Consider the following 15,865-nt stretch of genomic DNA (forward strand, 5'->3'; position numbering starts at 1 on the left):
AGAACATCGTCTATATATCATCCACACTACAACATCGTCTATATATCATTCACACTAGAACATCGTCTGTATATCATCCCCACTAGAACATTGTCTGTATATCATCCCCACTAGAAGATCGTCTATATATCATCCACACTGAAACATCGTCTATATATCATCCCCACTAGAACATCGTCTATATATCATCCACACTGAAACATCGTCTATATATCATCCACACTAGAACATCGTCTATATATCATCGACACTAGAACATCGTCTATATATCATCCACATTAGAACATCGTCTATATATCATCCTCTAGAACATCGTCTATATATCATCCACACTAGAACATCGTCTATATATCATCCCCACTAGAACATCGTCTATATATCATCCACACTGAAACATCGTCTATATATCATCCCCACTAGAACATCGTCTGTATATCATCCCCACTAGAGCATTGTCTATATATCATCCACACTAGAGCATCGTCTATATATCATCCACACTAGAACATCGTCTATATATCATCCACACTAGAACATCGTCTATATATCATCCACACTAGAACATCGTCTATATATCATCCACACTAGAACATCGTCTATATATCATCCACACTGAAACATCGTCTATATATCATCCACACTACAACATCGTCTATATATCATCCACACTAGAACATCGTCTTTATATCATCCACACTACAACATCGTCTATATATCATCCACACTACAACATCGTCTTTATATCATCCACACTAGAACATCGTCTATATATCATCCACACTAGAACATCGTCTATATATCATCGAAACTAGAACATCGTCTATATATCATCCACACTACAACATCGTCTATATATCATCCACACTGAAACATCGTCTATATATCATCCACACTACAACATCGTCTATATATCATCCACACTACAACATCGTCTTTATATCATCCACACTACAACATCGTCTATATATCATCCACACTACAACATCGTCTTTATATCATCCACACTACAACATCGTCTATATATCATCCACACTACAACATCGTCTATATATCATCCACACTAGAGCATCGTCTATATATCATCCACACTGAAACATCGTCTATATATCATCCACACTGAAACATCGTCTATTTATCATCCACACTAGAACATCGTCTATTTATCATCCACACTGAAACATCGTCTATATATCATCCACACTAGAGCATCGTCTATATATCATCCACACTAGAACATCGTCTATATATCATTCACACTGAAACATCGTCTATATATCATCCACACTAGAACATCGTCTATATATCATTCACACTGAAACATCGTCTATATATCATCCACACTAGAACATCGTCTATATATCATCCACACTAGAACACCGTCTATATATCATCCACACTAGAACATCGTCTATATATCATCCACACTAGAACATCGTCTATATATCATCCACACTGAAACATCGTCTATATATCATCCACACTAGAGCATCGTCTATATATCATCCACACTAGAACATCATCTATATATCATCCACACTGAAACATTGTCTATATATCATCCACACTGGAACATCGTCTATATATCATCCACACTGGAACATCGTCTATATATCATCCACACTAGAACATCGTCTATATATCATCCCCACTAGAACATCGTCTATATATCATCCACACTAGAACATCGTCTATATATCATCCACACTAGAACATCGTCTATATATCATCCACACTAGAGCATCGTCTATATATCATCCACACTGGAACATCGTCTATATATCATCCACACTGGAACATCGTCTATATATCATCCACACTAGAACATCGTCTATATATCATCCACACTGAAACATCGTCTATATATCATCCACACTAGAACATCGTCTATATATCATCCACACTAGAACATCGTCTATATATCATCCTCTAGAACATCGTCTATATATCATCCACACTGGAACATCGTCTATATATCATCCACACTAGAAGATCGTCTATATATCATCCACACTGGAACATCGTCTCTATTTACTCCATAATGGAACATCATTTATACAGTATATTCTCCATACTGAAACATTGTTTAAATATCATTCAATTGAAACATGATCTATATATATATTACATATTGGAACACTGTCTATAAGCTCTCTATACTGAAACATCATCTATTGCTGAAAGTGAGGCTGTCCGAAGACATGCTACATATATGTGTGCCGCACGTTGTTTGATAGATTTGGCTCCGTTTCCGACTTTGTACCACCACTTACTGGCATGCTTTACACCACTCCTTGCTTATAAAAACCAGTGCAGATAAGTACTAACACCAATGTATTTTAACCCTTTGCAATCCAATTTTGGATGCAGGGTTTCCTAGGGGGCTTTCTCTTTCTGCCATTATACAATGGCGCCATCTGCTGGCTAGAGCCTGTACTGTGGTGTGGGACACGCTGGAGAGGCTCCCAACAACAGAGCGTCCAGTAATATACAGTAAGAATACCCTGCCGGACGTCTTCCGACATCAGAGCTGTACAGCCATAAATGAGAATGTCTTTAGACGTCAGACAGTGGATTGGAAAGTGTTAAGACTTGACAAACTTGCACCCCCTTTTCTAGACACTTTTGAAAACTTTCTAGCAAGGTGCAAAAATCTGTTCATTTTGCTTCAAATCATCAATAAATTTGTCTGCTGTGATTTGTGCCAACATTTTGGTGCAAATGCCCAAATGCCTATCTACCTTCTATACCGAAACACCGTCTGGAAATTCTCCATACTGAACATTATCTGCATAACCTCCATACTGAAACATTACTTTTACTTGTACGAGGGCCACATTGCTGTACTGAACCACTTCCAAAGCCACAAGAGTATTCCTATCTGAGGCATTTATGGTACATTTTAAGAATATGCCATCCTACGTTCCACTTCCAGAACTCCCACTTATTGGGAGACTGGGGTTCTCCCCCCCCCCATCAGTACTCCCCACAGGAGACAATGCATGTGACTCTCTTCATTGATGGATAGCAAGATAATGACCTGGCATTTCATAAATCCAATAGACTATAATCCCATAAACTACCATGGAGAGGGCTGCGTGTACATATGATGCCTGTAACTCATGGAGTGCCAAACGGGTCAACAGACTGTATTCTCCTAATACATAAGGGACCAAGACATGTCTACACAGGGCACCATTGGTGCTTGTCCGTTCCTGTTGCTTTGCTACGTACCACTTCTCTTCACCCTGACATGAAAACTAAATGTGAGCAGCCACACATAAATATTTCTGTGACCGGGTGATTGGTTCTGCACAGAGTGGCATCGTGGGCCACAGGGGCGTAGCTAAAGGCTCCTGGGCCTGGGTGTAAAAGGTTTATCTTGGGGCCCACCAACTTCTCTTAACCACACAGAGGCGTAACTTGAAGCTCCCGGGCCCCAATACAAACCCGTAACAGGGCCCCCAACTATAATGCTTTATTCATAGTACTGGGCTCCCTATATGGAGAAGAGAAGCCTTATGGGCCCCCTAAGGCTCCTGGGGCCAGGAGCAATCCCCTATAGTTACGCCAGTGGTGGGCCGCATGTTGTGCATCCCTGCTCTATATTGAAACATTGTCCTCCATTCTGAAACACGGTCTATATATCCTCCATACTGAAACATCATGTAAAATATGCTCTTTACTAAAACATTGTCTATATGTCCTGTATAATAAAGCATGGTTTCAGTATGAAGAATATATAGACATCACCTATGCGTCCTCCATACTGAAATATTGTCCTCGATTCCAAAATATGGTCTATATATCCTCCACACTGAAACACTGACTGTATATACTCCATACTGAAACATCATGTAAATGTGCTCCATACTCAAACATCGTCTATATATCCTCTGTAATAAAGCCTGGTCTATATACACTCCATACTGAAACATCATGGACATATGCTCCATACTCAAACATCGTCTATATGTCCTCTATAATAAAGCCTGGTCTATATACACTCCATACTGAAACATCATGGACATATGCTCCATACTCAAACATCGTCTATATATCCTCCATACTGAACATTTTCTGTATATCTACTGTAATGAAGCATTGTCCAAACATACGAGTATAATCTGTACTGACATATCGGGATCTTGAATAAGATGTGACCTTAACAATGACCATAGTATTTCAGGACCATACTAATAAAGAATTGGTATAATGCTAATGAATGGAATTGATGACTGTCACATGACAACATTTCAAGTGATCTACAGATTATATGGGATCCACAGATCAATACACTATTATCCTAAAAGTTTACATGGACTCCTTCTTCGCTGTCTTTCTGCAGGACGTACCTGGTTCCTTCCAAATATTCCATGACGGCGATGATCTTCATCATGATGCTCAGTTTCTACTACTTTGCCCGACATGTAAGTTACGTCTTGCCTAATAATGTTAGTTTAGTTGATCGTTGTGCTGCCTTCTCTTGTCACCCCGCCCACATACTACAAAGTGTGCAATGGTCTTCCACCATACTGATGTCTGACACAACTTCAGGACTACATGGGACCGAACTGCATACAAGCCCAGTAGGAGATCCTGGAAATGTAGGTCCAATTGGCCTCATCCTTCCTCATGAGCTTCCATGGGAAAAGTCAACCAGCACAGCAATTATGCTTCCCTTGTCACCAGATGTGATACTGTGCTGTGATCTGTGAAGCATGGGGGATTATTTTGATTTTCCGGTTTGTTCTATCTTTTTTATATGCAACCATAAAACCTATGGCTTATGAGGCAAACATTTTTCGACATACCAATTCTAAGGATCCAAAGTGAGAAGCAATGTGTTGGGTTGGGCTTCTGTAGTTTGGACTAATGCAACTGACCATAAGTCATGGTTTGCCTTTTCCAGGTGGAGAAGTTGGCCAGGACCCTGTTCTTATGGAAGATTGATGTACATGACCAAAAGGAGAAGGTCTATGACATGAGGCGCTGGAACGAGGCACTGGTCACCAACATGTTGCCTGAGCATGTAGCTCGCCATTTTCTCGGCTCCAAAAAGAGAGATGAGGTAAGATAAAGAGAAGGTGGACTCAATGTTCGATGAAAGATCATGACCATGTTCAGCTGGTTCACATATCTTTCCTATCTCTCAGGAGTTGTACAGCCAGTCATACGATGAGATTGGGGTGATGTTTGCTTCTATCCCAAACTTCTCTGACTTTTATACAGAAGAGAGTATCAACAATGGAGGCATTGAGTGTCTCAGGTTCCTCAATGAGATCATCTCAGATTTTGATGCGGTAAGTCACTAAGCTTAATGATAGAAGTCTTAATTGGAATTGACAAGCTTAAAAGGGCCACTAATATATGAAGGACTGATATTGCCCTCATTGGTGACATCATCAAGCATATGCCATCTGTGTGCTTTCTTGGAAACATACTTTTAAGAATGTTTCACTTGTGGATGATGTGGTTCTGGCGTGATTACATTAGAAGGACATGTACTGTCAAAGGATATCTATGATAACATGACTCGGTGCAGCGCCATTTCTAATTATGTCATTTTTTTTCTTTGCAGTTGTTGGATGAGCCTCAATTTCGGTGTATTACAAAGATCAAGACTATAGGAAGCACTTACATGGCGGCATCTGGAGTCACTCCAGACTCCAATACAAATGGCTACAACAGCACTATCAAGGTTGGTCCTTACTTTTACAATAACACTAATCTGAGTGTTTAACTGATAACACGTAGGTTTCTTAGGGCACACATGGAAACTGAACGCAATTCTGCCAAAATCAAATCTACTGTATCATGTAGCTGACAACTATTGTCAATACTTGTTCATGGACATAACTACTATAATACTGCTCGCTATGTTCAAGAATATGACTGCTATATTACTGCCCCCTATGCACAAGAATATAAGTACTATAATACTGCCCCCTATGTACAAGAATATAACTACTATAATACTGCCCCTATGTAGAAGAATATAACTACTATAATACTGCCTCCTATGTACAAGAATATAACTACTATAATACTGCCCCTATGTAGAAGAATATAACTACTATAATACTGCTCCTATGTACAAGAATATAACTACTATAATACTGCCCCTATGTAGAAGAATATAACTACTATAATACTGCTCCTATGTACAAGAATATAACTACTATAATACTGCCCCTATGTAGAAGAATATAACTACTATAATACTGCCTCCTATGTACAAGAATATAACTACTATAATACTGCCCCTATGTAGAAGAATATAACTACTATAATACTGCCTCCTATGTACAAGAATATAACTACTATAATACTGCCCCTATGTAGAAGAATATAACTACTATAATACTGCTCCTATGTACAAGAATATAACTACTATAATACTGCCCCTATGTAGAAGAATATAACTACTATAATACTGCCTCCTATGTACAAGAATATAACTACTATAATACTGCCCCTATGTAGAAGAATATAACTACTATAATACTGCCTCCTATGTACAAGAATATAACTACTATAATACTGCCCCTATGTAGAAGAATATAACTACTATAATACTGCTCCTATGTACAAGAATATAACTGCTATAATACTGCCCCTATGTACAAGAATATAACTGCTATAATACTGCCTCCTATGTACAAGACTATAACTACTATAATACAGCTCCTATATACAAGAATATAACTACTATAATACTGCCCCCTATGTACAAGAATATAACTACTATAATACTGCCTCCTATGTACAAGAATATAACTACTATAATACTGCCCCCTATGTACATGAATATAACTACTATAATACTGCTCCTATGTACAAGAATATAACGACTATAATACTGCTCCCTATGTACAAGAATATAACTACTATAATACTGCTCCTATATACAAGAATATAACTACTATAATTCTGCCCCCTATGTACAAGAATATAACTACTATAATACTGCCCCTATGTACAAGAATATAACTACTATAATACTGCCCCCTATGTACAAGAATATAGCTACTATAATACTGCCCCCTATGTACAAGAATATAACTACTATAATACTGCTCTCTATGTACAAGAATATAATAACTATAATACTGCTCTCTATGTACAAGAATATAACTACTATAATACTGCTCCCTATGTACAAGAATAGAACTACTATAATACTGCTCCCTATGTACAAGAATATAACTAGTATAATACTGCCCCCTATGTATAAGAATATAACTACTATAATACTGCTCCTATATACAAGAATATAACTACTATAATTCTGCCCCCTATGTACAAGAATATAACTACTATAATACTGCCCCTATGTACAAGAATATAACTACTATAATACTGCCCCCTATGTACAAGAATATAGCTACTATAATACTGCCCCCTATGTACAAGAATATAACTACTATAATACTGCTCTCTATGTACAAGAATATAATAACTATAATACTGCTCTCTATGTACAAGAATATAACTACTATAATACTGCTCCCTATGTACAAGAATAGAACTACTATAATACTGCTCCCTATGTACAAGAATATAACTACTATAATATTGCCCCCTATGTATAAGAATATAACTACTATAATACTGCTCCTATGTACAAGAATATAACTACTATAATACTGCCTCCTATGTACAAGAATATAACTACAATAATACTGCCCCCTATGTACAAGAATATAACTACTATAATACTGCCCCCTATGTACAAGAATATAACTACAATAATACTGCCCCCTATGTACAAGAATATAACTATTATAATACTGCCCCCTATGTACAAGAATATAACTACTATAATACTGCCCCCTATATACAACAATATAACTACTATAATACTGCCTCCTATGTACAAGAATATAACTATTATAACACTGCCCCCTATGTACAAGAATATAACTACTATAATATTGCTCCCTATGTATAAGAATGTAACTACTATAATACTGCTCCTATGTACAAGAATATAACTACTATAATACTGCCCCCTATGTACAAGAATATAACTACTATAATACTGCCCCCTATGTACAAGAATATAACTACTATAATACTGCCCCCTATGTACAAGAATATAACTACTATAATACTGCCCCCCACGTACAAGAATATAACTACTATAATACTGCCCCCATGTACAAGAATATAACTACTATAATACTGCCCCATGTACAAGAATATAACTACTGTAATACTGCCCCCTATGTACAAGACTATAACTACTATAATACTGCTCCCCATGTAAAAGAATATAACTACTATAATACTGCCCCCTATGTACAAGAATATAACTATTATAATACTGCCCCCTATGTACAAGAATATAACTATTATAATACTGCCCCCTATGTACAAGAACATAACTACTATAATACTGCCTCCTATATACAAGAATATATCTACTATAATACAGCCCCCTATGTACAAGAATATAACTATTATAATACTGCCCCCTATGTACAAGAATATAACTATTATAATACTGCCCCCTATGTACAAGAACATAACTACTATAATACTGCCTCCTATATACAAGAATATATCTACTATAATACTGCCCCCTATGCACAAGAATATAACTGCTATAATACTGCCCCCTATGTACAACAATATAACTACTATAATACTGCTCCTATGTACAAGAATAGAACTACTATAATACTGCCTCCTATGTACAAGAATATAACTACTATAATACTGCTCGTATGTACAAGAATATAACTACTATAATACTGCCCCCTATGTACAAGAATATAACTACTATAATACTGCCCCCTATGTACAAGAATATAACTACTATAATACTGCCCCCTATGTACAAGAATATAACTACTATAATACTGCCTCCTATGTACAAGAATATAACTACTATAATACTGCTCCTAAATACAACAATATAACTACTATAATACTGCTCCTATGTACAAGAATATAACTATTATAATATTGCCCCCTATGTACAAGAATATAACTACTATAAGGGCGCCCACCCACTGGCGTTTGCGATTTCCGTGCGTGAAAAACGCAGCGTTTTCGGCGCATTTTTCGCGGCGTTTTTTGCGGCATTTTCGCAGCTTTTTCGCGCCATTTTCATTGACATTCATGGGTGCATTACGAGAAAAATAAGGACACATATGCAACTGACAGTTCCTATGTTAAAAAACGCAACGGACCGAAAAAAAAAACGCCAGTGGACAGGAACACATTCAAAACTAATTGCTCTTGAGAAAAAACGCAAAACGCAAAGGAAAAAAAACGCCAGTGGGTGGGCGCCCTTATACTGCCTCTTATGTACAAGAATATAACTACTATAAAACCGCCCCCATGTACAAGAATATAACTACTATAATACTGCCCCCTATGTACAAGACTATAACTACTATAATACTGCTCCCCATGTAAAAGAATATAACTACTATAATACTGCCCCCTATGTACAAGAATATAACTATTATAATACTGCCCCCTATGTACAAGAATATAACTATTATAATACTGCCCCCTATGTACAAGAACATAACTACTATAATACTGCCTCCTATATACAAGAATATATCTACTATAATACAGCCCCCTATGTACAAGAACATAACTACTATAATACTGCCTCCTATATACAAGAATATATCTACTATAATACTGCCCCCTATGCACAAGAATATAACTGCTATAATACTGCCCCATTGTCTATAATACTGCCTCCTATGTACAAGAATATAACTACTATAATACTGCCCCCCATGTACAAGAATATAACTACTGTAATACTGCCCCCTATGTACAAGAATATAACTACTATAATACTGCCCCTATGTACAAGAATATAGCTACTACAATTCTGCCCCCTATTTACAAGAATATAGCTACTATAATACTGCCCCCTATGTACAAGAATATAACTACTATAATACTGCTCTCTATGTACAAGAATATAATAACTATAATACTGCTCTCTATGTACAAGAATATAACTACTATAATACTGCTCCCTATGTACAGGAATAGAACTACTATAATACTGCTCCCTATGTACAAGAATATAACTAGTATAATACTGCCCCCTATGTACAAGAATATAACTACTATAATACTGCCCATTGTGTACAAAAATATATCTACTATAATACTGCCCCTATGTACAAGAATATAACTACTATAATACTGCTCCCTATGTACAAGAATATAACTACTATAATACTGCCCCTATGTACAAGAATATAACTACTATAATACTGCTTCCTATGTTCAAGAATATAACTACTATAATACTGCCCCTATGTACAAGAATTTAACTACTATAATACTGCTCCCTATGTACAAGAATATAATAACTATAATACTGCTCTCTATGTACAAGAATATAACTACTATAATACTGCTCCCTATGTACAGGAATAGAACTACTATAATACTGCTCCCTATGTACAAGAATATAACTAGTATAATACTGCCCCCTATGTACAAGAATATAACTACTATAATACTGCCCATTGTGTACAAAAATATATCTACTATAATACTGCCCCTATGTACAAGAATATAACTACTATAATACTGCTCCCTATGTACAAGAATATAACTACTATAATACTGCCCCTATGTACAAGAATATAACTACTATAATACTGCTTCCTATGTTCAAGAATATAACTACTATAATACTGCCCCTATGTACGAGAATATAACTACTATAAAACTGCCCCCTATGTACAAGAATATAACTACTATAATACTGCCTCCTATGTACAAGAATATAACTACTACAATACTGCTCCCTATGTACAACAATATAACTACTATAATACTGCCCCCTATGTACAAGAATATAACTACTCTAATTCTGCCTCCTATGTACAAGAATATAACTACTATAATACTGCCCCTATGTACAAGAATATAACTACTATAATACTGCCCCCTATATACAACAATATAACTACTATAATACTGCGTCCTATGTACAAGAATATAACTACTATAATATTGCTCTCTATGTATAAGAATATAACTACTATAATACTGCTCCTATGTACAAGAATATAACTACTATAATACTGCCCCCTATGTACAAGAATATAACTACTATAATACTGCCCCCTATGTACAAGAATATAACTACTATAATACTGCCCCCTATGTACAAGAATATAACTACTATAATACTGCCCCCATGTACAAGAATATAACTACTGTAATACTGCCCCCTATGTACAAGACTATACCTACTATAATACTGCTCCCCATGTAAAAGAATATAACTACTATAATACTGCCCCCTATGTACAAGAATATAACTATTATAATACTGCCCCCTATGTACAAGAATATAACTATTATAATACTGCCCCCTATGTACAAGAACATAACTACTATAATACTGCCTCCTATATACAAGAAAATATCTACTATAATACAGCCCCCTATGTACAAGAATATAACTACTATAATACTGCCCCCTATGTACAAGAATATAACTATTATAATACTGCCCCCTATGTACAAGAACATAACTACTATAATACTGCCTCCTATATACAAGAATATATCTACTATAATACAGCCCCCTATGTACAAGAATATAACTACTATAATACTGCTCCTATGTACAAGAATAGAACTACTATAATACTGCCTCCTATGTACAAGAATATAACTACTATAATACTGCTCCTAAATACAACAATATAACTACTATATTACTGCCCCCTATGTACAAGAATATGACTACTATAATACTGCCTCCTATATACAACAATATAACTACTATAATACTGCCCCCTATGTACAAGAATATAACTACTATAATACTGCTCCTAAATACAACAATATAACTACTATAATACTGCCTCCTATGTACAAGAATATAACTCTTATAATACTGCCCCCTATGTACAAGACAATAACTACTATAATACTGCCTCTTTTGTACAAGAATATAACTACTATAAAACCGCCCCCGATGTACAAGAATATAACTACTATAATACTGCCCTCCATGTACAAGAATATAACTACTATAATACTGCCCCCATGTACAAGAATATAACTACTGTAATACTGCCCCCTATGTACAAGAATATAACTACTATAATACTGCCCCTATGTACAAGAATATAACTACTACAATTCTGCCCCCTATTTACAAGAATATAACTACTATAATACTGCCCCTATGTACAAGAATATAACTACTATAATACTGCCCCCTATGTACAAGAATATAGCTACTATATTACTGCCCCCTATGTACAAGAACATAACTACTATAATACTGCTCTCTATGTACAAGAATATAATAACTATAATACTGCTCTCTATGTACAAGAATATAACTACTATAATACTGCTCCCTATGTACAAGAATAGAACTACTATAATACTGCGCCCTATGTACAAGAATATAACTAGTATAATACTGCCCATTGTGTACAAAAATATATCTACTATAATACTGCCCCTATGTACAAGAATATAACTAGTATAATACTGCCCCTATGTACAAGAATATAACTACTATAATACTGCTCCTATGTACAAGAATATAACTACTATAATACTGCTCCCTATGTACAAGAATAGAACTACTATAATACTGCGCCCTATGTACAAGAATATAACTAGTATAATACTGCCCATTGTGTACAAAAATATATCTACTATAATACTGCCCCTATGTACAAGAATATAACTAGTATAATACTGCCCCCTATGTACAAGAATATAACTACTATAATACTGCCCCTATGTACAAGAATATAACTACTACAATTCTGCCCCCTATTTACAAGAATATAACTACTATAATACTGCCCCTATGTACAAGAATATAACTACTATAATACTGCCCCCTATGTACAAGAATATAGCTACTATATTACTGCCCCCTATGTACAAGAACATAACTACTATAATACTGCTCTCTATGTACAAGAATATAATAACTATAATACTGCTCTCTATGTACAAGAATATAACTACTATAATACTGCTCCCTATGTACAAGAATAGAACTACTATAATACTGCGCCCTATGTACAAGAATATAACTAGTATAATACTGCCCATTGTGTACAAAAATATATCTACTATAATACTGCCCCTATGTACAAGAATATAACTAGTATAATACTGCCCCCTATGTACAAGAATATAACTACTATAATACTGCCCATTGTGTACAAAAATATATCTACTATAATACTGCCCCTATGTACAAGAATATAACTACTATAATACTGCTTCCTATGTTCAAGAATATAACTACTATAATACTGCCCCTATGTACAAGAATTTAACTACTATAATACTGCTCCCTATGTACGAGAATATAACTACTATAATACTGCCCCCTATGTACAAGAATATAACTACTATAATACTGCCTCCTATGTACAAGAATATAACTACTATAATACTGCCCCTATGTACAAGAATATAACTACTACAATTCTGCCCCCTATTTACAAGAATATAACTACTATAATACTGCCCCTATGTACAAGAATATAACTACTATAATACTGCCCCCTATGTACAAGAATATAGCTACTATATTACTGCCCCCTATGTACAAGAACATAACTACTATAATACTGCTCTCTATGTACAAGAATATAATAACTATAATACTGCTCTCTATGTACAAGAATATAACTACTATAATACTGCTCCCTATGTACAAGAATAGAACTACTATAATACTGCGCCCTATGTACAAGAATATAACTAGTATAATACTGCCCATTGTGTACAAAAATATATCTACTATAATACTGCCCCTATGTACAAGAATATAACTAGTATAATACTGCCCCCTATGTACAAGAATATAACTACTATAATACTGCTCCTATGTACAAGAATATAACTACTATAATACTGCTCCCTATGTACAAGAATAGAACTACTATAATACTGCGCCCTATGTACAAGAATATAACTAGTATAATACTGCCCATTGTGTACAAAAATATATCTACTATAATACTGCCCCTATGTACAAGAATATAACTAGTATAATACTGCCCCCTATGTACAAGAATATAACTACTATAATACTGCCCCTATGTACAAGAATATAACTACTACAATTCTGCCCCCTATTTACAAGAATATAACTACTATAATACTGCCCCTATGTACAAGAATATAACTACTATAATACTGCCCCCTATGTACAAGAATATAGCTACTATATTACTGCCCCCTATGTACAAGAACATAACTACTATAATACTGCTCTCTATGTACAAGAATATAATAACTATAATACTGCTCTCTATGTACAAGAATATAACTACTATAATACTGCTCCCTATGTACAAGAATAGAACTACTATAATACTGCGCCCTATGTACAAGAATATAACTAGTATAATACTGCCCATTGTGTACAAAAATATATCTACTATAATACTGCCCCTATGTACAAGAATATAACTAGTATAATACTGCCCCCTATGTACAAGAATATAACTACTATAATACTGCCCATTGTGTACAAAAATATATCTACTATAATACTGCCCCTATGTACAAGAATATAACTACTATAATACTGCTTCCTATGTTCAAGAATATAACTACTATAATACTGCCCCTATGTACAAGAATTTAACTACTATAATACTGCTCCCTATGTACGAGAATATAACTACTATAATACTGCCCCCTATGTACAAGAATATAACTACTATAATACTGCCTCCTATGTACAAGAATATAACTACTATAATACTGCCCCTATGTACAAGAATATAACTACTATAATACTGCCTCCTACGTACAAGAATATAACTACTATAATACTGCTCCTATATATAAGCATATAACTAGTATAATACTGCCCCCTATGTACAAGAATATAACTACTATAATACTACTATGTACAAGAATATAACTACTATAATACTGCCTCCTATGTACAAGAATATAACTACTATAAAACTGTCCCCTATGTACAAGAATATAACTACTATAATACTACTATGTACAAGAATATAACTACTATAAAACTGTCCCCTATGTACAAGAATATAACTACTATAAAACCGCCCCCCATGTACAAGAATATAACTACTATAATACTGCCCTCCATGTACAAGAATATAACTACTATAATACTGCCCCCCCATGTACAAGAATATAACTACTGTAATACTGCCCCCTATGTACAAGAATATAACTACTATAATATTGCCCCTATGTACAAGAATATAACTACTACAATTCTGCCCCCTATGTACAAGAATATAACTACTATAATACTGCTCCTAAATACAACAATAAACCTACTATAATACTGTCTCCTATGTACAAGAATATAACTATTATAATACTGCCCCCTATGTACAAGAATATAACTACTATAATACTGCCTCCTATGTACAAGAATATAACTACTATAATACTGCCCCCCATGTACAAGAATATAACTGCTATAATACTGCCCCCATGTACAAGAATATAACTACTATAATACTGCCCCCCATGTACAAGAATATAACTACTGTAATACTGCCCCTATGTACAAGAATATAACTACTATAATACTGCTCCTATGTACAAGAATATAACTATTATAACACTGCCCCCTATGTACAAGAATATAACTACTATAATACTGCGTCCTATGTACAAGAATATAACTACTATAATATTGCCCCCTATGTATAAGAATATAACTACTATAATACTGCTCCTATGTACAAGAATATAACTACTATAATACTGCCTCCTATGTACAAGAATATAAGTACTATAATACTGCCCCCTATGTACAAAAATATAACTACTATAATACTGCCCCCTATGTACAAGAATATAACTACTATAATACTGC

General features: G+C 34.9%; 1 protein-coding gene across 1 annotated transcript in view; it reads left to right on the forward strand.

The window, feature by feature from the left end:
* The window catches only part of ADCY3 (adenylate cyclase 3), a 145,460-nt gene that overhangs the window by 121,035 nt on the left and 8,560 nt on the right, over nucleotides 1-15,865 (forward strand). The window contains exons 14-17 of the mRNA XM_066594769.1: nucleotides 4,346-4,427; nucleotides 4,910-5,068; nucleotides 5,154-5,300; nucleotides 5,579-5,698. Coding sequence (XP_066450866.1) covers nucleotides 4,346-4,427; nucleotides 4,910-5,068; nucleotides 5,154-5,300; nucleotides 5,579-5,698 — 508 coding nt within the window. The remainder of the gene's footprint in view (nucleotides 1-4,345; nucleotides 4,428-4,909; nucleotides 5,069-5,153; nucleotides 5,301-5,578; nucleotides 5,699-15,865) is intronic.

The sequence above is a fragment of the Eleutherodactylus coqui genome, chromosome 1, assembly GCF_035609145.1.
Source record: "Eleutherodactylus coqui strain aEleCoq1 chromosome 1, aEleCoq1.hap1, whole genome shotgun sequence".
Taxonomy (NCBI): domain Eukaryota; kingdom Metazoa; phylum Chordata; class Amphibia; order Anura; family Eleutherodactylidae; genus Eleutherodactylus; species Eleutherodactylus coqui.